This window comes from Balearica regulorum, chromosome 4 (genome assembly GCF_011004875.1).
Source record: "Balearica regulorum gibbericeps isolate bBalReg1 chromosome 4, bBalReg1.pri, whole genome shotgun sequence".
In the NCBI taxonomy this organism is placed as follows: domain Eukaryota; kingdom Metazoa; phylum Chordata; class Aves; order Gruiformes; family Gruidae; genus Balearica; species Balearica regulorum.
The window spans coordinates 18,472,539-18,498,762 of record NC_046187.1 but is presented as its reverse complement, the minus strand read 5'-3'; the positions used below and the strand labels follow the sequence as shown (position 1 = coordinate 18,498,762).

Genomic DNA, 26,224 nt, shown 5'->3' with positions numbered 1-26,224 from the left:
TCACGCCTCTTTTTGATGCAGCCCAGGACACGGTTGGCTTTCTGGGCTGCAAGTGCACACTGCTGGCTCCTGTTGAGCTTCTCATCAATCAATACTCCCAAGTCCTTCTGCTCAGGGCTGTTTTCAATCCATTCCCCACCCAGCCTATAGTCGTGCTTGGGATTGCACCGACCCATGAAGGGCATGGAGTTGTTGGAGCGAGTCCAGAGGAGGGCCACAAAGCTGATCAGAGGGCTGGAGCGCCTCCCCTATGAGGACAGGCTTTGAGAGTTGGGATTGTTCAGCCTGGAGAAGGGAAGGCTCCGGGAAGACCTTCTAGCAGTCTTCCAGTACCTGAAGGGGCCTAAAGGAAATCCGGAGAGGGACTGTTTACAAGGGTATGTAGTGATAGGACAAGGGGTAATGCTTTTAAGCTGAAAGATGGTAGATTTAGAATTTCTTCCTAATATCTAGTCTTAAGTGAGGGTGATGAAGCACTGTGGAACAGGTTGCCCAAAGAAGCTATGGATGCCCCATCCCTGGAAGTGTTCAGGGCCAGGTTGGATGGGGCTTTGAGCAACCTGGTCTAGTGGAGGATGTCCCTGCCCACAGCAGAGGGGTCAGAATTAGATGATCTTTAAGGTTTCTTCCAACCCAAACCATTCTATGATTCTGGGAAATACCATCACCCTGTCCCCCCGAGTCTGAACTAGTGCAATCTCCTAGGTCATACGGATCAGAGTGATCCTGTTTCAGATTTTGGAGGAACTGCTCTCCGTGAGTTCAGAGAGAGAAGGATCTAGGAGAGAGAGGAAAAGGCTGTACGAACTCCTTCCTCCCCACCTATTCACCCCCTCTGGCCTGTACAATATATGTATGCATGTCTTGCAGCATGCTGCCACACACCCCCTTCAGTGCAGGAATGTGTTTCTCCATTACATGCTTGCCCCCAGGTTTGTTTCAGTCTCTTTCTTTGCAGTGCCTCTCTCTGTGGAGCAGTAAGACTAAGTCTTGGTCCTGTTTTGCTTAAAGCTTGACTTGAAAAATTGAAAAAAATGGGCTAGGAATGTTTTACAGGCTGTTCGAATCGAAGAAAGACCTTATTAAAGAAATACATGCCCTGGGAAGTATGGAGTCTTCTTAAATAACTGCCACGCACAAAAGCAAGCACAGCTAGCCAACTGAAAATGCCCTCTGCCTCCAGCCTCACAGCTAAATAGCTCAATAGTTTTTCCAGTTACATACTGCAGAGTTGAAAGCTGGACTCTCATACTGCGTGCCAAGTTCACCTCTATAGATGTGCATAATAATTCTAGGATTTCCTTTTTTCCTGAATACAACACAATTCTGCTGAAAAGCAGGAAGGTGTTTTATAAATCCATGCTTATCTGAGAATAAGTGGCTGGAGGTTTACAATTCTACAAAGAGTACATATGTACTATGTTTAGGAGGAAATGCAGATCTATTTTGGAGTTTTTAAAGGCAAAAATGTCCAACTAAATAACACTGCTATTTGTGCTGGCCTGTTTGAGAAAGAACCAGATCCCCATCTGTGGGGAAAATGGTGATAATCATTATTATCTAAAATATAACTATTTAATGTGTTTGTGTTGTTATTTCCCACCTCCCCACCATGTATTTCATAGAGGTCAGAGGTGGTAAAAATTCAATAGCAAACAGCTGAAATGATTACATGATGTGCTGAACTGCCCAGAATGCACTAGTTTTGATCAGCCCAGAACGTTTTAGGTTTTGCATAACTATGTCTCAGAAAATTCCAATTCAGCAATGCCTTAGCGGCCATTTTTCTGAATACAAAAAACCCAAGCAACCCTCCCCAAATCCATCCATGTGTTTGAAAGATATTAACCTGTATGTACCTGGCAGAGACGGTACTGGCCATGAGCAGTTTGTGGAAGGCTTTGATCAGACAAACTGAACCATACAGACCTCTTGGTCAGAGAGTTAAGAAGGGGGCTTCCCAGCAGGCCTTGGGAACCACAGCCACGCAGGCAATGGTCTGATGGGAACAAGTTTGTCAGAGCTTTGTGTTTTGCAGTTTTCTCCTTGCCTTCTATTGTAGTGCGCACTTTTATTCTTTATTGACCTCATAGTTTCTACGTCGTATGTCCACGATGTTCCAGCCTGGCAGCTGCTTTACTTCCCCAGATTGGTTCTCTGCAAGATGAAAGCTTCTTAAGAGAAGTTGCAGGAAATCTTACCTCCTAGCTTCCTGAGACAAGTGCCAGGGATTGGAGCAAGCTTGTCGCTCTGTTCTGTAAAAAGGTAGGAGGAATCAGTGGGCAGACTGCTATTCTAAATGAGAAACTAACGCCTTTGTGTGCTTATTTCTGGTTTTGAGAGTTAGCGGTACTGCTTGTAATGTATTGTGGCTCTGATCCAACACCCCTGGAAATCACCAAAAAGGCTCCCCCTGACTTCAGTAATAGTTTGATCAGGCATTCAACCCACAAAGACACCATTGTTTAGGTTTGCTGCCATTGGGAGTTTTGGCACAGCGCTCCCCTCCTGCCCTCAGATACATATACCTACTAAGTCCTTGCAAGTAGTGATTTACATGCATGGTGTATAATCTCTGATGACAGAAAGAAGTTACCTTTTCCTGAATGTAGAGAAACTTTCAGGCTGGATTCCTGGTGATCCATTGTGACTGTTTTGGTAAATGCTTTTCCTCTGTTCTATTAGTAAATATAAAATAACTCCTGTGATTGGGTTCTCTTAAAGACTTAAGTTTAAAACTATACTGGCTCATTGGGTTAGTAATTGTAGAATCAGAAAATGTCTTCTAGAAAATGTAGTTAATATTGATAAAATTGCACTGGTCAGGAATTACATTTTAGGAAGTGGAAATCTGATTAATCTCTTCATGTACTGAAGTTTATTCAGGCATCTCCTTAGCTCTGCAACAAAAATTTAAGAACACCAAAGACTAGCCAGTGTATGCTATGCTGCATCATGCATGTTAGTAGTGAAAGTGACCTCAGACTCCCAAGCTTTGGACTGTATCTGAAGTTAGGCAATGTAGAGCCTACGGAATTCGAAGTTTCATAGCAGGATTATTGATCATTTAAAATAATCTACAACAAAAGAATGAAGTCTGGATAGTTGCTAAGCTACTTGGTTGGTTGGCTGGTTGGCTTTAAGGGATCTGTAAGACTTCAATACTTTATCTCTTTGCTGTAAAGACTGACTTTTCTAGAAGAAAAACTGCGAAATGCAACAATTAAAACATACATTCTTAAAACTGGCCTTTATTGTCATATATCTTTCTGCTGTCTATTTTTAATGTATCTTGTATCCAGGATTAATGTGAACAAACTAAGAAATAGTTTCCCACTGTGGCCAGTCAGGTAAGTATATAAAACCACAGTCACAACTGTCACTGGATTATTTTTGAGCAATGAGCATTATCTTCCTGTTGCAGCATCTGTTTAACTAGAATGTTTCTTGAAAAACCTTTTGATTGTGATGTTTTGGAAAATTATCAGCTACTAGCTGTGAACATTAGAACTCTGAGAACACAGAGGGGACATAGTTTGCATGAGAACATGTTTACTCCTAGTAACACCTGGCTTGTTGGATAAATGTAAGCTTATTCATACTGTAATAGAGGTTTTGCAGTAAAACGGCGATCTTAATGGTGAGCTCAAACTGTAGCATAAGTACAGAAAGCAAGAGACCTGCTTGGGAAAGAGCAAAATGCATGGTCAGATACTAGATGCAGAATGAAAGAATCTGAAAGATTTGGGGTACCAAAATTTTGTTTCGGAATGCAATTTTGCAGACAGTTTTGCAACACTGAACAGCCAGTGATCTCATGTGCTTAATTGCAGTGGAGCAGGAGGAAAAACAAAACAAAAACCCCTTTCATTGAACTGCTGGGTTTAGGAAGTTCTGTGCATTTGGAAATCCATGTTCTGAAATGCTGCCTAAAATTGCATGGGGTTTTATGCATACTGGCATTACCTGCAAGCATTAAAATACTATGAGTATTGCCTCAATCATCAGGTTGGGGCCTCAGTCCTAGCAGACAGTGGCATTAAGATGTATAGCCATGATTTTAACTTGTAAGTGGCCTAGGCTCGTGACAAGAAATACAGTTTGGGATGATTCTCCTAACATTCTGAGTAGGATTCAAGGACTTTGGAAAAATGCAGGGAAGAAGTACTCTCGGACTGTGCTAAAGAGAAAGATCAGGCTGCAGTTCTGTGGGGAGCTTTAATCCAATGCTATTAGATTCAGTACGACTCGATGTGACCAAGATGAGCTGAAACCACTTAGATACTGTTGAAAATTTTACTTATCATGATGAAGACAGTAATTATGAATGTTAAATATTGCCATTAAATATTGTTCTTAAATGGTGCTTTCCTCTAATTCTCAAATTTCAGACCAGTCAGATCTGCATATATAGTTGACAAAGGGAAACTCACAACTGCTCTTTTGTTTTATTGTGTGTTGATTTGGATGGTGTCCTCGGAAGGCTTCTGTGTCTGTAAACTTCTACTCCTCTTGCAAAGCGGATAGTCTCACCCACACTGCCTGCCCAGCAGCTCTCTCCCAGGGACTGCTGGGGATTAAAATAGTTTACTTATATTAGAATTAATTGTGTGATCACTGAAAATTAGGTTGAATTGAAACTTTAGTAGCTTTGCTTGACACAAATGATTTTGCTTGGCATGAGTGGAGCGCAGAAGCCTTAAGCTGCAAACCATAACTGAATGTTAGTTGAACCTTTGCTCAGTTGAGGGGGAAAAGTACTGGGAATCATGCACAGCGAGATAAACTAGACCAAGCCTTTCAAGGGAAAGACCTTCAAAGAGAGAAAGAAACCATTTTATCTCAAGTCAACAGAAGACAGATGAGACCCAGGTGCGGCTAAGACAGGAGGATGATGAAACTGCATAGATAAAATTTGAAAGATGTTACTCCAGTCATCATAGAGGATAAGTAGCTTGATTGGACAAAAAGTCCATGCATGTCACGTGGAGAGCATGTGAACAGCTTGTGTAGTAGAGTGTGAGGCCTTAAAAGGCACAGGAAAATAACTGAGGGGGTCCCTCTGCAGGGGTAGCCAGCTCGAGCTGAAATAAACCAACTCTATGGCAGAACCTAGGGTCCAAACTCTTCTTTAGAGTTGGAGGCTAAGACTGGATCCAGCCATACCTAGATTCCTCTCTGAAGGAGTTTAGAAAGCAAGGAGGTCCTTTCTGAACCTCACAACTTGGCAGGAGGATCTTGGACTCTTCTATAAGAGAGATGCACTGTCCCCACACTGTTCCAGAGCACGTGTTGCCAGACATGATTATGGGCCAAAACTATGCCACATTTCAACAGTATGGATGACCTCAAAGCAGTGCATGAGCGTGGTGCACGGCCATGTAGCTTACAAACACAGCTATAGGGTTTGTGATACCAATAGTCTCTTTCCTGCCTCCCGCACTGGGGAAGTGAGCCTCTGTCAGCTAGCAGGGCAGTCACAGCAGTGGCATCTGCACGCTGGGTGCAGCAGCGCCAGTGCTTTCTGAAAGTGGAACAGCTGCAAGAGCTGGGGAAGCAGCTCCACAGGCCTCTAGCCAATGTCCCGGTGCTTTAGCTGCACTGTTACTCATCTTGTCTGCAGGAGACTGGGTTGGCTCCAGCAGAGATATTCAGAGCTAGGCACTTCTTACTCGCCTCTTGGAACTTTGTGCTGTGCTTAATTAACACATCAGCGTTTGGGCCAGATGCTAATTGCACAGCTCAGCAGTGCTGTCATTGTCCTGGCCCGGGGCTCCAGTCAGTGCTGTGGCCGAGACAGAGCAAGGCAGCATTTCAGAGGGGTGGACTACATAAACCCTCAGTCTGTTGCACATGTGTTTGAAGGGACAGAAGGAAAAGAGGTTATATGTGGAGGCACGTGTGATATCTGGTGTCTGTATGGGTGTAACTTTGTGTTGTGATGAATGTGTTAATTAGTCAAAATGAAGACATATTCAGGAGTTCAGGACTTCTCTTGCATCGTGCACAGGTGCAGCAGCCCTGTGGACTTCAACTTAAGCTCGCCTGCTGCATATGAACAAAGGCTTTCCTGGCTCAGCATAACTTTGCTCCTTTCTTTAATACATGAATTTGACTTACAAATGCTGAGGCAGACAGACTGCAGAATTTTCATTAGGTTGGATTATTCACCTTGTAAGAAGAAAAATATTCTAACTTTGCATTCTCATGTAATAAATCACATTCTCCAGCATGCGTGAAATGCAGGAAGGCACCCAGTAATTTATAGAGAAATACTGCACTGTTTTCACAGGAAGGTGTTTTAAAGCTGTCTGGGAAGTGCAGATGAGCAGTGTGAGAAATGATAGGGAGAAAGGGTGTATTACTTGATACTGTACCTTAAATGCACCTCTAGGAACTGGTTACCACTTACATTGCTGACAGACACCTTTGGGTTAGAGAACTGTATTTATTCAGAATAAGGCATGTTGATGGTGCTAATGCATAATTGATAATCAATGTAATTAGGTATTACATTACATATAAGCCTGTATTATTTCAGGTACTCACTACAAAAGCACATGAAATTCAGTGTGCATTAGAGCGTTTTTAAAATTTAAAAAGATAAACTGAGGTGAAACAGGCCACCCACCTCCTCTATAAATTGTTTCTTGCACAATACCTTTGCTCAGGGTTGAGTCAGATTAGCATATCCTCAGGTGATCCCTTTGCCCTCACGAGGCAGCTGTGCTGTCCCAAGACAGGCTTTGTGGGAATTCCCGTCTGCCTCTGCACTAGGAGATAGAGGCAATGCGACGTACAGCCACAGCAGCCCTTTACACTTCTAGAGATGCACCTCTGCTGTGTTAGCGCTCCATGTTACGCGGGTATGTTCCTGCTGCAGGTGTGGGATAAACCCTTAGGTGTACTTGGAAATGGTGGCCTGGAAGCATCTGTCTTAGTTCTGCTCTGAATCAAACCAGCTGAACTACACTCAGCACGTGTTCTGTTTTCATTTGTGCCACTGGGAAATGAGAATCAATTTTTGCTTTTCACTGAGTGCTTCTCTGCCCAACAACTGCATCAAACTTGACATTGGTCAGCTTTTTCAGAACATTCAGGGCACGTTCTGGAAGCAACCTGAAGGAGATAATAACACAAAATTAAATGTAGGATAAGAAACTTAAATTATGGGACAAAATGGCACTGCATGTGAGGGAAGAGCTAGTCTGGAAGTGGAAGCGTGCACACACGGACTGAGACCAAGGCTTAAACTGGGCATTATTTCCAAAGAATATGTAGACCTCACCAATCTCTGACTAGTTTTAACTCCCATCCCACCCATCTCCTTTTATGACAATTCCAGGACAGGTATGTACTGAACACGAATTAAGTTGCAATATTGCTGCAGGATCCAGGAAGTTTTAACATTGAACACAGACACATGCATTAGCTTTCTCTTTGCTTTCAAAACCTTCTCTAGCTGATTTGGGGAATTCTTGGGGGAAAAAAACCAAAACCCAAACATCTTTACACCTCCTCATAAAAAGAAATTTGGGGTTAGACCCAAGTTCGCTGGCTTTCACAAACAAGAAATTGCCGAGTGTTTCAAGAGATACTGCAGAAGTTAATTGAAAAATTAATTAATTGTTCTGATGTTATTTCTTGGTCTTGAAGCTGATTTCTCATGAAAACACTTCCTTAGCAGAGCAGCTACACTAGATATTAAAGACGTATGAGAGGACAAATCTTGCTTTACGTGGCAGAGTGAAACAGTAGAGCCCTTGTAAAGCAACTTTCCCAGCCTCTGTGACCTCAATCTTTGGTGTTGATATGAAGAAACAAATACTAATAAGCAGCAGGTCCTTAGCTCTGTCCGGAACTTCTTTGATGCTGGTGTTGCAGAGAAAGTGTTGTTTGCAGGCAAAAGGGAAATAGTGATCTGTGAAGAAAAAGTGTTCTCTTGTTCTCCCCCCTCCCTCCCTATTGGCCTGTAGAGTGGTCAAGTTCTCCACTGAGAACAGTTAGCTGCAGAAAGTGGATCCTGATGACCGATGGGGGGACTCAACAAAATCTTTCTGTGGATGATGTCTTCTCTTGTCATTAGAAAGAACCACTGCACTATTTGGTTACCTTGTGATGTGTTTTAAAATAAATCTTAATCTTGATTCAGATGCTACAAGTTTAAGGGTTGTACACTCAGCAAATTATATTTGATACATGTGGGTTGTTTCTTTTTGGTATAGGTTTTTTTTTTCCTTCTACTTACCTTTCAAGAAGTAAAGCAACGCGTTGATTTGATGGAACAAAAATCATTTTCTGGTTGGTCAGTATTCCTTCCATCAAGGCATCTACAACTTCTTCAATCTCCAAAATCTTTCCAAGCCTATGTAGGAAAGCATACACGTAACAGCTATGGTGGTAAAACGGGTGGTACTAGATGATGTAGGATGCCTCACAGATGCACAAACTCGAGTTATTCAAATGCAACCGTTACGTGGGTTAAATGACACTGCAGACTTTCTTTAGCCAATTTACCAATTTCTTTAGCCAACATACTAATTTATCTACGGTTTTATGTACTCACTTAGAATACAAGGCTTAAAGCTGGAGCTAGTATGTAGTGCCTTGATGCAAAGAAGGAAGGATGGGAAAGCAGAGTTTGATACTTACCTTGTACTGGGGTTTTTGACAAATCCAGTGTTTATAAAAACTGGACAAAGACATGTAGTTTTTATTCCATCCTTTCCCAGGGTAGACAGCTCCTCTGTCAGAGCTTTATGAAATCCAACCGCAGCAAACTTGCTTGAACTACAGGAAGGGGAAAAGCACAAATGAGAAGGCAGAAATACTATTTCTGACTTTCTACAACTGGAAATGGCCTAAAAGATCACACAGTACTGACTACGGGGGGGGGGGGGGTAAAAAAAAAAAAAAAAGTAATCCAGCTGAGAGATAGGGGAGAGCTAATTCCAATTTTCCCTGTGCCAGGGCGCAGCACTGGATTAGATATTGCTACGTGGGGGAGTAATTGTGGAATGCAGAGCTGGTGTCTTTCAGAAAAACCAGCCTTAGTGGTGAACAGAGAGACAAATGTCAGGAGTTCTTAGAAAATGACAACTGATGTGCATAAATCGATGGACTTCCCATCTTTCCCCTGAGAGAAGATTCTTAGAAGGAATGCAGCCTGAGCCTGTAAAATTAAGAAGGATGGGCAGGGTAGAAATGGAGAACCACCCTCTACTGTTTCTCATACCACATAGGAGTGTCTCGTGACATTTGCGTGTGGGTTTTGAAACAGAGGAGCATTAGGCATGCAAAATTGAGGAAATTGATGCCACAGAAATTGGTGCAGGCCAGAAGTATACATCAACTCCAAAAGAAAGTAGAACCAGAGAATCAGCTTATTGGCTGCTCTTGATTTGGACAGTGTAACCCCAGTAAAATCCCTGCCTCAGGAGTGCTCATGTTGCCAGCAGTGAGATCTGATGCAGAATGACAATATGCAATCTAACAGTTTTTCTGTTCACGCACCGTGATTTTCTAGAAGTGTTTCAAGTAGAAAAGCAGTTTTACCTCATGATGGCACAAGTATTTCTATACACTAGTCACTGCCACAATGGTAGAAAGATCAAGAGCTACTCATTAGGGGTTTACTTGACAGCACTCTAACAACTCACAGAAGCGCTACTTTCTAAGAAGGAGAAGGGAAGAGGATACCTTTTTTGCAAAGCAAAAGTCTGGATCGGTGAGGGAGAGAAAAAAAGGAGAAGCTTTCATTAGTTGATGTGTCACGTGACTATTCCTTCCTACAAGCATTGCTCCCGATTCACTCAGAGCCGATAAGCAAATCGGCGGGAACCTCCAGGCATCCTTCAGTGCTGACCGTTGTGCTTTGTCCCTCCTTAGCACGGTCCTTTGAACACACCGTATGCAGCGGGAGGATTATTTTGGTTACTGTGTGCTTGTTGATGGAGGAGACGCAATTAAAAATAAAAAAAGAAGAGATCTGAGTTTAAAATCACTTACCAATAAGCCACCATGAAAGAAATCACAAAATGACCTGCTGCTGAAGCCACTGTGACAATGTGACCGTGGTTGTTGTTCATCATGGTTGGCAGAAAAGCTCTTGTGGTCTTGAGAGTCGTTTAAACCAAGAGGCAAAAATAGGAGGTGGGGGAAAAGGAAGGAGGAAGAGAACAATGTTTTCTTAGGCATGTTCAACACTGACCCTGACTATCATTAATCAAGCGACTAATGCTACTGCTTATGCTATGTGCTGCACAGCACCTCAGATTTTGAGAGCCACAGAGATACCCGTTCTCTGTTCAGCAGTTACAACTGGCAACCTGTTTTCCAATGGGAACGTTTCAGGAAGCTGGCTGTAAACAGGAGCTGATTCTCACATCTTTCCTTTCCTAAGCTGCTTTTTAGGTTTCAGTGGCAACGCTGCCAGTGTCTCACCCCAGCACATACAATAAACCGCTTGTCAATCTGTAGCATCTTGCTGCTGCTGCTGCAAACAAGGAGTCCTTAACAGCCGAAACCCTCCCACTCTGTAACCCCTGCTGACAGCTGCCCTAGCCCAGGGTCACCTACGGGGGTGCCAGGGAGCCAAGGCCCAGCTCTGATGGGGACCAGCTCTGTCACCTCGACTCAGGCTGCTGGGAGAAAGTTGTGGGAAAATCCACAGAGGGATGAGAGAAGTACAAATCATGAGGAGAGGCACAACAGGTGGGAGATGGGCTCGGAAGGTGCTCAAGGAGCCAGGAGGGCAGGTGGCGACACAGCGAAGTACAAACCTCGAGAGGAAGAGCACCCAGGGGGATCGGCCGGGCTGGTGGGTGCAGTCAGGGAGGGGCCAGGCCTTGCTGTGCCCTGCGGTCGTGCTGTGCTGGGACCTGCAGGGCTGCCCCTCCCCTGCTCTGCCCCACCTGCCTGGGTTGTTCGGGCCATGTGCCAGCTGCCTTTTGTGCAGGTCAGCCGATAAAATCATTGCTTTGCATTTTTCAGCTAGGTATCTTCTACTTGCAGGGTCTCAGCGCTCAGCTGCGGGCACCCAAACAACCCGATGCAAAGAGGAACCCTAATACACCTATGACAGAGACCAAGCCACGCTTGGACGAGGCCGTCGCCCGCTAGCTCAAGCAGAGAAAAGAGAGAATGAAAAAACTGGGCCAGGCTTAGATCAGCAAGAGGTTGATCAAGTTTCCCAACAGTCAGTCTGGCTGGGTGCCCCTGTGCTATACACGTCCAAAAGACACTTTTGTAATTCACTGGTAGCTGAAAAGAATTGTTCGTCTAAATATGCCTCCTCAACAATGCTCCCCAAAATGTAGGTATGAAGATGGTGGTGGCCCTTACCCACATGTGAGCAAGAATGTTGACGTCAAACATTCTTTCAATCTGGTGGTCCTGAGTCGAGAGCAGGTCGGCAGCTGTAATCACACCAGCGTTATTCACCAGGATGGAGACATCCCCAATGTCCTTTTTCACCTTTTGGACAGAAGAAAACCCAGAAAGGTACGTGTCATTTGTTATCAAAAATATGCAAGGCTGTGGAAGATGAGTGACAGTTAATTTACTTCTTAATATTGCTTCTTTCAGGGAGAGGACGATCGCACCCCGTTTCCAGATGAGGTAGGAACTGTGCAGTAGTACCATGAACTCTGGTTTAGGTCTAATGCTTCTCCCTTCATTACTGCCAGTATTTATAGTCTTCCGCACATTGCCCACGGACACAGTATGCTCTGAGTAGTCACAGTTGGGACTCTGGACGTACAGACTGTTTTGAGCCAGCCGGACCACATCCTTTACAAGAAAATGTTTCAAATGTCCCCAGCGTTGTCTGTGTGCGGCTCAGGACACTAAAAGGCAAAAGTTCCTTCAGGGGCTGTGTCCTGGTTTCAGCTGGGAGAGAGTTAATTTTCTTCACAGTAGCTAGTATGGGGCTGTGTTTTGGATTTGTGCTGAAAAGAGTGTTGATAATATAGAGATGTTTTTGTTATATAGAGATGTGTTTGTTATTGTGGAGCAGTTCTTTTACACAGAGCCAAGGCCTTTTCTGCTTCTCATACTACCCCACCAGTGGGGTGGCTGGGCTGCACAAGGAGTTGGGAGGGGACACAGCCAGGACAAGCTGACCCCAACTGACCAAAGGGATATCCCATACCATATGATGGCATGCTCAGCATATAAAGGGCTGGGGAAGAGAGGAAGGAAGAGTGGGGGGGCATTTGTAGTGATGGCGTTTGTCTTCCCAAGTAACCGTTACACGTGGCGGAGCCCTGCTTTCCTGGGGATGGCTGAACACCTGCCTGCCCATGGGAAGCGGTGAATGAATTCCTTGTCTTGCTTTGCTTGCGCGCACAGCTTTTGCTTTACTTATTAAACTGCCTTTATCTCAACCCATGAGTTTTCTCACTTTCACTCTTCTGATTCTCTCCGCTGTTCCGCCCACGGGGGAGGAGTGAGCGAGCGGCTGCGTGGTGCTCAGCTGCCGCTGGGGCTGAACCACAACAGGCTGGAAGTCTAAAGAGCAAACTTGGCAACAAGGCATGACATGCCAGAGCCTCTCAGAAGAGCATGAGACTGGCTGCAGTCTCGGAAGTGCTACTTTACTTCACTCTCTGTACAGAAAGCAAGAAGTGGGGAGATTCCAAGGCCTTGCATGATTGGCGTACAATACCTCATCTGTGTTTTTCCTGACTTTTCTGAAAATCTTTGGGTAAGCCTTTGGACGTGCCCCTGCTCCCCTACCTTCTCTGCAGCGCTGTAGATTTCCTCCCTTTTGCTGCAGTCCACCACGAAGGCTTGAACAGTGGCTCCCAGCCTTTCGCATTCTGCTGCTGTGTCCTCAACACCATGCTGTAAGAAAGAGGCAGAAAAGAAAGACACACCTGCACAACTGCACGCTGCCTGCGTGTTGCTGCTCGGGCACTGGGGCAGACCAGTTAGAGGCTGAAGATTTGTCCTGATTGTGTAACTGCTGCAAGCCCCTGAACTAGTTCATGGCTATCCAGGGAAAGAGCTGTAGCCAGGCTCTGTGGGACGACTACTATTTTGACCTTAAATTTCAGACTTGTGTAGAGTGACTGCCAGAAAGGGAGTGGGCAACAAGAGTGAGTTTACCTTGGTAAAGCACACATAGCTAGGCTGCAGAAAGGGGGGACTCGGTGATTTTCACAGCACAGCAGGCAGACACCGTGACTGTAAGCAGAGCTCTTGGAACACAGGCCCAGCTGACATCCCCAAGATACAAAAGATGGCCTCATGCATTTCTGCATTCACAGACTGGATGTGAGAAGACAGGTATGCTCCAAAGCGCACAAGGTATGAGAACAGCATTTGACACACACAGAAGCTCCCCTAAGTCATTATATCAACCCACTAAGTGAGGGCAGAAGTGACTTTGCTGTAGCCTTGTCCCCGGGTACCAGAAAGTCATGCCAATGGGGACCTGCGCAGTGAAATGCCCCAGTTTACAAACAGCCTGGGACAGCTCAGCACTTGAGAGACTCTGTGGAGGTACCTGGGCTGGGTGACCAGGCAGCTCCACTCAGCCCCAGATACTGGATAAGGCTGATGGCGCCCAGGAATGAGGCCTTTGGCAAGGCAGTTGGATTGAGGAAGCATACTCCTAAAACCTTCAGGATCCACCACCTCCTTTGGCATTGCACTTCAGTGCCTGCTTAGAATCACCCTACCATTTATTTCCCAGCACCAAAGCCAGGTCCTGCTCACTACTACGTTTATGCCCTTTTCCCCCACTCTAGTGAACACAGGTAACACTTGGCAGCAGCTCTTTACACATCAGGAAAAGGGTGCTGTGCCATGGCTCCTCCGACCCCTCCAGAGCCTTGCCTTAGCCGTAATGGATTACACAATATCTCCCTATTTATATATCCCCTTATGCTAGGCTTGTCTTGTGTTTGGTTGGTTGGTTTGTGATGGGTTCAGGTCTTTATTTGCAGCTTCAGGATGACGTGATGAACTCCGCTGCACTTTCTGATCCACTGTGTCAGAAACCTTTCCTGCACACTGCTGCCCAGCCACTCACCCCCTCTGTGTGGTTGATTGCTCCTACGTAGGAGCTGTCTACACGTGTAACTGTGCCAGAGGGCACCAGGGCTCACACACCGCTCAATGCGGTGATGCCCGTTGATAGGAGTAGAGGCACATCTTCCAGCAACGTACGCAAAAGATCTGAGGCTAGAAAGACAGCAAGCAGAAGGTAAACCCACTTATCTGTAGAAACAGGCTTCTGATCCGAGCGTGCCTTTGTCTGCCAGCCTAGGCAGCAGTTCCAGCAGCAGCTTGCCAACCACTGCGCGTTCCCTCTTGCAGGCACTCTTTGATGCGCTGTGCCTGCTACCTCACTGATCAGCACTGAGCCACTGTGGGACCCAGACACCTCTGTCCTCTGGTGCAAGTGGGGCCAAACCCCGGACTGGGACTCAGCATCCCAGTCAGTGAGCTGACCGTGAGCCAATGGGAGCGGACATGGAAGGAGGTGATGTGGATTCAATTGGCATGCAGCCCTTCTTACGCTGTTAAAAACCCAGTGAAGGAGTCAAGACATGAGCTGTACCATTACCTTGTTGATGTCCCACAGGACCAGTCTGCTTTGACGCTTGGCAAACTCGAAGGCGGTCGCTCTTCCTACGCCGTGGCCAGCACCCGTGATGAGGACAAGCTCTCCACTGACAGACTTTCTCTTCACGGGGACGAAAAGCTTCACAAAAGCCTCTAAGTAGGAGTAGATGAGCGTAGCCAGAAACAAGAGAAGATCCAGAAACGGATTCATTGTTTTTCTGAAAGTCCTTTGACTGCCTGACCAACTTTAATCTCTTTTGTCGAGGATGTGGGTTGTTGATTTACCAGCCTGATTTTACCCCGCCTGAGCCCGCACCGCCCGTCCTGTCAGTCACAGGACTCTGCCCCGGCAGGTACCACCCCGTCGCCGCGGCCCTCCCCGCCCCGCCCCGCCAGGCCCCAGGCTCCCCTCGCCGCGCGGGGCTCTGTGAAACGCGGGGACCGCGATCGCAGAGATGGGGGCACGAGGGTGGGTTGGTTACCGCCAACACTCCGCTGGCCGCGCGCCCGGCCACACCTCCGAAGGGCGCAGCGACCAATAAGTGAGCAGCATTTGAGGAGGGGGCGTGCCTACGAGAGGGCAAAAGCCGGTGGGCTGGAGGTGTATCTGCTTAGTGATGATCCGACCAATGAGAGGTGAGCATGCAAAGGCGGCTGTTGGCGGCGGTGGCCGTTGGTGGGGGGCGCGGCAGGGCAGGTAGCGGGCAGGGCCCAGTGCTCGGGAGCCCAGGTGGGTCCCTGCGGGTCCCTGCCCGGGGAAAAAAGCATTGCTGACCTCACTTCTTGGCTTTTCCGTTAGAAAACTAGATGTATCCAGGTCATGTTCCTAATTTTATTTAAGGATATTTTTGAGTCACTTGGGGAAGAGTGAAGGTTGCATGAACACCTGTCCTCTGACCAAAACCGGTCTCCAGTTAAGATTAGAGCTGTTGAAAAGGATTTTTTTTTTTTTTGTCCCAGTGGTTTGGCTGCACCATTGCTCATCTTGGTGCAGGAGACTGGGTTGGCTCCAGCAGAGATACTCAGAGCTAGGCACTTCTTACTCTTCTCTTGGAACTTTGTGCTGTGCTTAATTAACACATCAGCGTTTGGGCCAGACGCTAATTGCACAGCTCAGCAGTGCTGTCATTGTCCTGGCCCGGGGCTCCAGTCAGTGCTGTGGCCGAGACAGAGGAGGCAGGAGGGCAGAGAAGCGCCGACTCCAAGAGAGGCTGCAGAGGGAGGCAGAGCACGAGGCCAGTGTCACTAACCTGACTCATAAGGAGCCCTGAGCCAGGGTGTGAGGTACCATTCTTCAAATCTGGGACTTAGCTGTGGGCAACTGTATGAAGCTTGCTCGCATGGGCTCCTGCTAGGCACCCATAGTGACCAGACTTTGGGATCAGCTTCAGTTGTCTGTTGTGGCCAGGAAGAGAACTGAGGAGCCTGCGAGGCTTGGTGATTCAATTCTGTCACTGGTGTTCAGGAGATGAAGGCTTAAATCCTTGCTTTTGCATCTGTTTATGACAAGCAGAAGACTTGCAGACTCAGGCAACATGGTGAAGAGCAAGCGGCTCTTAGTTGTGACAGGCCTGCCCTCTTAGCAAGAGCTGAATATGTAGCTCAAATAAAAGCAGAAGCAGCACAAAATGAAGAATTTCTTTCAGACTACACACAAGACATTAAATCACTGTTCTCAGATTTGGGGGATGCCTCTGAGGCAGGGAAAACAGACTTACAAAATAACTCACTGAACATGCATGCAAATTGGTCCCCTTCATCCTTCAGGACTCAAAGCATGCTTCTCAAATACTTTCATGTTTGGAGGGCCTTGGTATTAAATACAACCCATGTCTAATACTCTTTAATTGGTTTTTAACTTTTTTTCATTCCCTGAAATTTGCAGTCCCCTTCTTTTCCTTTCTTGGCTACAGGAACCTTGCACTATGAAGCAGAAGTTCCCCAGCTGCAACCTTGTGCTTTGACACACCCCGAATGTCCTGTTACATGAGCAAAACCAAAACCATTTTTTGTATCAGTTAGCAGCTTTAGCAACCATTTGTGCTGCTGGCAGCACAAACTTCTACCTGTTGCCACCTAAGAGCAGGAAGAGCTGGATGATGAGGGCTCTCCCTGTTCTGAAGAACCTCAGTTTACAGAACAGCATGAAATGCTCAGGTGAGCGGGATGGATTCTACTGGAAGCCACCCATTTCCAGCTGTGCCAAAGGTGGCAGCGTGTTCAGGCCTCCCTTGGATGGCTGTGAACCAGCAAATGCCTGGCGCAGTCAGGAGTTGCACAAGTAGGTAGAAAGATAATCTGTGCTCTGAAGAGGTCTTTGACCCGAGTTTCATCAGGTGCTGTTCTCTTGTACCACAGGCCAAAGACCTTTGGGGGTTTAACCTCCTGGTGAAGGTGGGCTCCCTCAGAGCTGGCCACAGCTGGTGATGAGGAGCTATGACAAGGCTCATCCAGAGCCTTCCCCCGTGCACCCTCTGCCCCCTGGCCTGGCATCTGCATTTAAGCCCTGGCCCCGGCCTTGTCCCCAGCCCTTGCATGGGCCGTGCTGTCGCTGTGACGTGCCTGGCCTTGTACCTCGCTGATCATGATGTGGCTTCTTGGTGTGACTGGGGAGCTGCCTCATGCCTGCAGCCTGGCCTGGTAGTTGGCAGACTCTGGCTGATCCTTTCACTGCGGCTCCTGCTCTGCCGTCCTTGCTTGGACCTGGTTACCACTTTCATTGCTGACAGACACCTTTGGGTTAGAGAACTGTATTTATTCAGAATAAGGAGTGTTGATGGTGCTAATGCATAACGGATAATCAATGTAATTAGGTATTACATTACATATAAGCCTGTATTATTTCAGGTACTCACTACAAAAGCACATGAAATTCAGTGTGCATTAGAGCGTTTTTAAAATTTAAAAAGATAAACTGAGGTGAAACAGGCCACCCACCTCCTCTATAAATTGTTTCTTGCACAATACCTTTGCTCAGGGTTGAGTCAGATTAGCATATCCTCAGGTGATCCCTTTGCCCTCACGAGGCAGCTGTGCTGTCCCAAGACAGGCTTTGTGGGAATTCCCGTCTGCCTCTGCACTAGGAGATAGAGGCAATGCGACGTACAGCCACAGCAGCCCTTTACACTTCTAGAGATGCACCTCTGCTGTGTTAGCGCTCCATGTTACGCAGGTATGTTCCTGCTGCAGGTGTGGGATAAACCCTTAGGTGTACTTGGAAATGGTAGCCTGGAAGCATCTGTCTTAGTTCTGCTCTGAATCAAACCAGCTGAACTACACTCAGCACGTGTTCTGTTTTCATTTGTGCCACTGGGAAATGAGAATCAATTTTTGCTTTTCACTGAGTGCTTCTCTGCCCAACAACTGCATCAAACTTGACATTGGTCAGCTTTTTCAGAACATTCAGGGCACGTTCTGGAAGCAACCTGAAGGAGATAATAACACAAAATTAAATGTAGGATAAGAAACTTAAATTATGGGACAAAATGGCACTGCATGTGAGGGAAGAGCTAGTCTGGAAGTGGAAGCGTGCACACACAGACTGAGACCAAGGCTTAAACTGGGCATTATTTCCAAAGAATATATAGACCTTGCCAATCTCTGACTAGTTTTAGCTCCCATCCCACCCATGTCCTCTTATGACAGTTCCAAGGCCAAGTATCTACTGGGCAGTATCTACTAGGTTGCAACATTGCTGCAAGATCCAAGAAGAGCCAATATTGAACAGAGGTAGGTGCATACTGAGTGTTTTAAGCTCTAAAAAGCAGCAGGCCTATGGGAGCATGAGATGTTACAACTGAGGTGCAGTTTCCTCTCCCAGGATCTCTTAAGAGTTATGTCTCTTTGTGTCCCCCTGCCCCAAATTAAGACAAAAAAGAAGTTATCCTAAGGGCTTTGACAGCATTAGGTTTGCCTAGTCTATGCTTCTGCGGACCTGCACTGTCAGCATGCAGCTCTTTGAGATGCAAAACCACTGAAAAGCTTTTTCCTACTGTCTGCTGTCAGGTTTTGCAAACAAGAAATTACAAAATATTTCATGAGATACTGTAGAAGTTAACTGAAAAGTTAACTTAGTTGTTCTGATGTGAATTCCAGATTTGGAACCTGACCACTGGTAAAAACACCTCCTCAGCAGAGCAGCTACATTGGATATTAAAGACACACGAGAGGACAAATCTTGCTTTATGTGGCAGAGCTAAGCAACAGAACCCTTTTAAAGCAACTTTCCCAGCCTCTGTGACCTCAATCTTTGGTGTTGATATGAAGAAACATACTAATAAGCAGCCAGTCCTCAGCTCTGTCTAGAACTTCTCTGGCGTTGCTGTTTCAGAGAAAGCATTGTTTGCAGGCAAAAGGGAAATAGTGATCTGAGAAGAAAACGCATTCTCTTGTTTCTCCCTCTCCTTCTCTATCGACCTGTAGAGTGGTTGAGTTCTCCGCTGAGAATACTTAGCTGCAGAAAGTGGATCATGATGACCGAAGGGGGGACTCAACAAAATCTTTGTGTATGACATCTGCTGTTGTCATTAGAACCACTGCTATTTCATTACCTTGTTATGTGCTGTTGTCATACTAAAATATTTCAGGTGGGTGGTGGTTTAAAAAATAATACTCTCTCCTGCAGATACATTATATAGTATACTATAGGCATATGACAAATCTGGGCTAATAAATAACTGAGTATAGTGATGTCAAACACTGAAGATAGTACAAAAGAAATGAACCTGGGTTGAATGTCAGCTTCTGCTGTCCAGCAGTCATTCCAGGGTTTCTCTATGCTGCAAAACCATATCTTTTACTACCATGAGTCCAAAATGCAGTTCCTCATAAAACAAAACTTTATCTTGAATCAGATGTTACAAGTTTGATGCTTGTAAACTGAGGTAGTTAGCATTGATCTGTTTTTCCCCCTCCCCATCCCCCCCCCCTTTTTTTTTTTTTTTACTCACAGTTCAGAAAGCAAAGCAATGTTCAGATGTGATGGAAGAAAAATCATTTTCTGGTTGGTCAATATTCCTTCCATCAAGGCATCTACAACTTCTTCAATCTCCAAAATCTTTCCAAGCCTATGCAGGAAAGCATACACGTAACAGCTATGGTGGTAAAACAGGGGTGGTACTAGCTTCACATATGCACAAACTCAAGAAATTCAAATGCATTATGTGAGTTACATGACACTGCAGACTTTATGAATTGTACTGCCACTTAGAATACAAGGCTTAAAGCTGGAGCTAGTATGTAGTGCCTTGATGCAAAGAAGGAAGGATGGGAAAGCAGAGTTTGATACTTACCTTGTACTGGGGTTTTTGACAAATCCAGTGTTTATAAAAACTGGACAAAGACATGTAGTTTTTATTCCATCCTTTCCCAGGGTAGACAGCTCCTCTGTCAGAGCTTTATGAAATCCAACCGCAGCAAACTTGCTTGAACTACAGGAAGGGGAAAAGCACAAATGAGAAGGCAGAAATACTATTTCTGACTTTCTACAACTGGAAATGGCCTAAAAGATCACACAGTACTGACTACGGGGGGGGGGGGAGTAAAAAAAAAAAAAAAAGTAATCCAGCTGAGAGATAGGGGAGAGCTAATTCCAATTTTCCCTGTGCCAGGGCGCAGCACTGGATTAGATATTGCTACGTGGGGGAGTAATTGTGGAATGCAGAGCTGGTGTCTTTCAGAAAAACCAGCCTTAGTGGTGAACAGAGAGACAAATGTCAGGAGTTCTTAGAAAATGACAACTGATGTGCATAAATCGATGGACTTCCCATCTTTCCCCTGAGAGAAGATTCTTAGAAGGAATGCAGCCTGAGCCTGTAAAATTAAGAAGGATGGGCAGGGTAGAAATGGAGAACCACCCTCTACTGTTTCTCATACCACATAGGAGTGTCTCGTGACATTTGCGTGTGGGTTTTGAAACAGAGGAGCATTAGGCATGCAAAATTGAGGAAATTGATGCCACAGAAATTGGTGCAGGCCAGAAGTATACATCAACTCCAAAAGAAAGTAGAACCAGAGAATCAGCTTATTGGCTGCTCTTGATTTGGACAGTGTAACCCCAGTAAAATCCCTGCCTCAGGAGTGCTCATGTTGCCAGCAGTGAGATCTGATGCAGAATGACAATATGCAATCTAACAGTTTTTCTGTTCACGCACCGTGATTTTCTAGAAGTGTTTCAAGTAGAAAAGCAGTTTTACCTCATGATGGCACAAGTATTTCTATACACTAGTCACTGCCACAATGGTAGAAAGATCAAGAGCTACTCATTAGGGGTTTACTTGACAGCACTCTAACAACTCACAGAAGCGCTACTTTCTAAGAAGGAGAAGGGAAGAGGATACCTTTTTTGCAAAGCAAAAGTCTGGATCGGTGAGGGAGAGAAAAAAAGGAGAAGCTTTCATTAGTTGATGTGTCACGTGACTATTCCTTCCTACAAGCATTGCTCCCGATTCACTCAGAGCCGATAAGCAAATCGGCGGGAACCTCCAGGCATCCTTCAGTGCTGACCGTTGTGCTTTGTCCCTCCTTAGCACGGTCCTTTGAACACACCGTATGCAGCGGGAGGATTATTTTGGTTACTGTGTGCTTGCTGATGGAGGAGACGCAATTAAAAATAAAAAAAGAAGAGATCTGAGTTTAAAATCACTTACCAATAAGCCACCATGAAAGAAGTCACAAAATGACCTGCTGCTGAAGCCACTGTGACAATGTGACCGTGGTTGTTGTTCATCATGGTTGGCAGAAAAGCTCTTGTGGTCTTGAGAGTCGTTTAAACCAAGAGGCAAAAATAGGAGGTGGGGGAAAAGGAAGGAGGAAGAGAACAATGTTTTCTTAGGCATGTTCAACACTGACCCTGACTATCATTAATCAAGCGACTAATGCTACTGCTTATGCTATGTGCTGCACAGCACCTCAGATTTTGAGAGCCACAGAGATACCCGTTCTCTGTTCAGCAGTTACAACTGGCAACCTGTTTTCCAATGGGAACGTTTCAGGAAGCTGGCTGTAAACAGGAGCTGATTCTCACATCTTTCCTTTCCTAAGCTGCTTTTTAGGTTTCAGTGGCAACGCTGCCAGTGTCTCACCCCAGCACATACAATAAACCGCTTGTCAATCTGTAGCATCTTGCTGCTGCTGCTGCAAACAAGGAGTCCTTAACAGCCGAAACCCTCCCACTCTGTAACCCCTGCTGACAGCTGCCCTAGCCCAGGGTCACCTACGGGGGTGCCAGGGAGCCAAGGCCCAGCTCTGATGGGGACCAGCTCTGTCACCTCGACTCAGGCTGCTGGGAGAAAGCTGTGGGAAAATCCACAGAGGGATGAGAGAAGTACAAATCATGAGGAGAGGCACGACAGGTGGGAGATGGGCTCGGAAGGTGCTCAAGGAGCCAGGAGGGCAGGTGGCGACACAGCGAAGTACAAACCTCGAGAGGAAGAGCACCCAGGGGGATCGGCCGGGCTGGTGGGTGCAGTCAGGGAGGGGCCAGGCCTTGCTGTGCCCTGCGGTCGTGCTGTGCTGGGACCTGCAGGGCTGCCCCTCCCCTGCTCTGCCCCACCTGCCTGGGTTGTTCGGGCCATGTGCCAGCTGCCTTTTGTGCAGGTCAGCCGATAAAATCATTGCTTTGCATTTTTCAGCTAGGTATCTTCTACTTGCAGGGTCTCAGCGCTCAGCTGCGGGCACCCAAACAACCCGATGCAAAGAGGAACCCTAATACACCTATGACAGAGACCAAGCCACGCTTGGACGAGGCCGTCGCCCGCTAGCTCAAGCAGAGAAAAGAGAGAATGAAAAAACTGGGCCAGGCTTAGATCAGCAAGAGGTTGATCAAGTTTCCCAACAGTCAGTCTGGCTGGGTGCCCCTGTGCTATACACGTCCAAAAGACACTTTTGTAATTCACTGGTAGCTGAAAAGAATTGTTCGTCTAAATATGCCTCCTCAACAATGCTCCCCAAAATGTAGGTATGAAGATGGTGGTGGCCCTTACCCACATGTGAGCAAGAATGTTGACGTCAAACATTCTTTCAATCTGGTGGTCCTGAGTCGAGAGCAGGTCGGCAGCTGTAATCACACCAGCGTTATTCACCAGGATGGAGACATCCCCAATGTCCTTTTTCACCTTTTGGACAGAAGAAAACCCAGAAAGGTACGTGTCATTTGTTATCAAAAATATGCAAGGCTGTGGAAGATGAGTGACAGTTAATTTACTTCTTAATATTGCTTCTTTCAGGGAGAGGACGATCGCACCCCGTTTCCAGATGAGGTAGGAACTGTGCAGTAGTACCATGAACTCTGGTTTAGGTCTAATGCTTCTCCCTTCATTACTGCCAGTATTTATAGTCTTCCGCACATTGCCCACGGACACAGTATGCTCTGAGTAGTCACAGTTGGGACTCTGGACGTACAGACTGTTTTGAGCCAGCCGGACCACATCCTTTACAAGAAAATGTTTCAAATGTCCCCAGCGTTGTCTGTGTGCGGCTCAGGACACTAAAAGGCAAAAGTTCCTTCAGGGGCTGTGTCCTGGTTTCAGCTGGGAGAGAGTTAATTTTCTTCACAGTAGCTAGTATGGGGCTGTGTTTTGGATTTGTGCTGAAAAGAGTGTTGATAATATAGAGATGTTTTTGTTATATAGAGATGTGTTTGTTATTGTGGAGCAGTTCTTTTACACAGAGCCAAGGCCTTTTCTGCTTCTCATACCACCCCACCAGTGGGGTGGCTGGGCTGCACAAGGAGTTGGGAGGGGACACAGCCAGGACAAGCTGACCCCAACTGACCAAAGGGATATCCCATACCATATGATGGCATGCTCAGCATATAAAGGGCTGGGGAAGAGAGGAAGGAAGAGTGGGGGGGCATTTGTAGTGATGGCGTTTGTCTTCCCAAGTAACCGTTACACGTGGCGGAGCCCTGCTTTCCTGGGGATGGCTGAACACCTGCCTGCCCATGGGAAGTGGTGAATGAATTCCTTGCTTTGCTTTGCTTGTGCACGTGGCTTTTGCTTTACCTATTAAACTGTCTTTATCTTTATCCATGAGTTTTCTCACTTTCACTCTTCTGATTCTCTCCGCTGTTCCGCCCACGGGGGAGGAGTGAGCGAGCGGCTGCGTGGTGCTCAGCTGCCGCTGGGGCTGAACCACAACAGGCTGGAAGTCTAAAGAGCAAACTTGGCAACAAGGCATGACATGCCAGAGCCTCTCAGAAGAGCATGAGACTGGCTGCAGTCTCGGAAGTGCTACTTTACTTCACTCTCTGTACAGAAAGCAAGAAGTGGGGAGATTCCAAGGCCTTGCATGATTGGCGTACAATACCTCATCTGTGTTTTTCCTGACTTTTCTGAAAATCTTTGGGTAAGCCTTTGGACGTGCCCCTGCTCCCCTACCTTCTCTGCAGCGCTGTAGATTTCCTCCCTTTTGCTGCAGTCCACCACGAAGGCTTGAACAGTGGCTCCCAGCCTTTCGCATTCTGCTGCTGTGTCCTCAACACCATGCTGTAAGAAAGAGGCAGAAAAGAAAGACACACCTGCACAACTGCACGCTGCCTGCGTGTTGCTGCTCGGGCACTGGGGCAGACCAGTTAGAGGCTGAAGATTTGTCCTGATTGTGTAACAACTGCTGCAAGCCCCTGAACTAGTTCATGGCTATCCAGGGAAAGAGCTGTAGCCAGGCTCTGTGGGACGACTACTATTTTGACCTTAAATTTCAGACTTGTGTAGAGTGACTGCCAGAAAGGGAGTGGGCAACAAGAGTGAGTTTACCTTGGTAAAGCACACATAGCTAGGCTGCAGAAAGGGGGGACTCGGTGATTTTCACAGCACAGCAGGCAGACACCGTGACTGTAAGCAGAGCTCTTGGAACACAGGCCCAGCTGACATCCCCAAGATACAAAAGATGGCCTCATGCATTTCTGCATTCACAGACTGGATGTGAGAAGACAGGTATGCTCCAAAGCGCACAAGGTATGAGAACAGCATTTGACACACACAGAAGCTCCCCTAAGTCATTATATCAACCCACTAAGTGAGGGCAGAAGTGACTTTGCTGTAGCCTTGTCCCCGGGTACCAGAAAGTCATGCCAATGGGGACCTGCGCAGTGAAATGCCCCAGTTTACAAACAGCCTGGGACAGCTCAGCACTTGAGAGACTCTGTGGAGGTACCTGGGCTGGGTGACCAGGCAGCTCCACTCAGCCCCAGATACTGGATAAGGCTGATGGCGCCCAGGAATGAGGCCTTTGGCAAGGCAGTTGGATTGAGGAAGCATACTCCTAAAACCTTCAGGATCCACCACCTCCTTTGGCATTGCACTTCAGTGCCTGCTTAGAATCACCCTACCATTTATTTCCCAGCACCAAAGCCAGGTCCTGCTCACTACTACGTTTATGCCCTTTTCCCCCACTCTAGTGAACACAGGTAACACTTGGCAGCAGCTCTTTACACATCAGGAAAAGGGTGCTGTGCCATGGCTCCTCCGACCCCTCCAGAGCCTTGCCTTAGCCGTAATGGATTACACAATATCTCCCTATTTATATATCCCCTTATGCTAGGCTTGTCTTGTGTTTGGTTGGTTGGTTTGTGATGGGTTCAGGTCTTTATTTGCAGCTTCAGGATGACGTGATGAACTCCGCTGCACTTTCTGATCCACTGTGTCAGAAACCTTTCCTGCACACTGCTGCCCAGCCACTCACCCCCTCTGTGTGGTTGATTGCTCCTACGTAGGAGCTGTCTACACGTGTAACTGTGCCAGAGGGCACCAGGGCTCACACACCGCTCAATGCGGTGATGCCCGTTGATAGGAGTAGAGGCACATCTTCCAGCAACGTACGCAAAAGATCTGAGGCTAGAAAGACAGCAAGCAGAAGGTAAACCCACTTATCTGTAGAAACAGGCTTCTGATCCGAGCGTGCCTTTGTCTGCCAGCCTAGGCAGCAGTTCCAGCAGCAGCTTGCCAACCACTGCGCGTTCCCTCTTGCAGGCACTCTTTGATGCGCTGTGCCTGCTACCTCACTGATCAGCACTGAGCCACTGTGGGACCCAGACACCTCTGTCCTCTGGTGCAAGTGGGGCCAAACCCCGGACTGGGACTCAGCATCCCAGTCAGTGAGCTGACCGTGAGCCAATGGGAGCGGACATGGAAGGAGGTGATGTGGATTCAATTGGCATGCAGCCCTTCTTACGCTGTTAAAAACCCAGTGAAGGAGTCAAGACATGAGCTGTACCATTACCTTGTTGATGTCCCACAGGACCAGTCTGCTTTGACGCTTGGCAAACTCGAAGGCGGTCGCTCTTCCTACGCCGTGGCCAGCACCCGTGATGAGGACAAGCTCTCCACTGACAGACTTTCTCTTCACGGGGACGAAAAGCTTCACAAAAGCCTCTAAGTAGGAGTAGATGAGCGTAGCCAGAAACAAGAGAAGATCCAGAAACGGATTCATTGTTTTTCTGAAAGTCCTTTGACTGCCGAACTGAGCTGGGCCCTGCAACGTCTGGCGGCGGCACAGCGGGCCCGGGGCGGGGCGGGCCTGCGTGTGCGGTAACGCACGGCTCAGCGCCGCTCCCGCACGGGCCCGACGGGGCGCGGTGGGGCCGCGCGGGGGCCCTCCCCTGCCGCCAGGGGGCGACGCGGGCCGCCTGAGCCCGCACCGCCCGTCCTGTCAG

At 46.9% G+C, this 26,224-nt stretch overlaps 2 protein-coding genes across 2 annotated transcripts; both read right to left on the bottom strand.

Moving 5' to 3' along the window:
* Positions 1-6,428: 6,428 nt before the first annotated feature.
* LOC104633303 (estradiol 17-beta-dehydrogenase 11-like) lies at positions 6,429-15,156 on the bottom strand. The gene is made up of 7 exons (XM_075751325.1): positions 14,576-15,156; positions 12,739-12,846; positions 11,344-11,475; positions 10,009-10,115; positions 8,653-8,790; positions 8,249-8,365; positions 6,429-7,119 (listed from the first exon to the last, which is right to left on the bottom strand). The coding sequence occupies exons 1-7, from the start codon at positions 14,783-14,785 to the stop codon at positions 7,032-7,034; spliced, it is 900 nt and encodes a 299-aa protein (XP_075607440.1). The 5' UTR covers positions 14,786-15,156; the 3' UTR covers positions 6,429-7,031.
* Positions 15,157-15,392: 236 nt separating this feature from the next.
* LOC142601682 (estradiol 17-beta-dehydrogenase 11-like) lies at positions 15,393-26,001 on the bottom strand. The gene is made up of 7 exons (XM_075751324.1): positions 25,792-26,001; positions 23,952-24,059; positions 22,557-22,688; positions 21,222-21,328; positions 19,866-20,003; positions 19,524-19,640; positions 15,393-17,999 (listed from the first exon to the last, which is right to left on the bottom strand). The coding sequence occupies exons 1-7, from the start codon at positions 25,999-26,001 to the stop codon at positions 17,912-17,914; spliced, it is 900 nt and encodes a 299-aa protein (XP_075607439.1). The 3' UTR covers positions 15,393-17,911.
* Between the last annotated feature and the right edge of the window lie 223 nt (positions 26,002-26,224).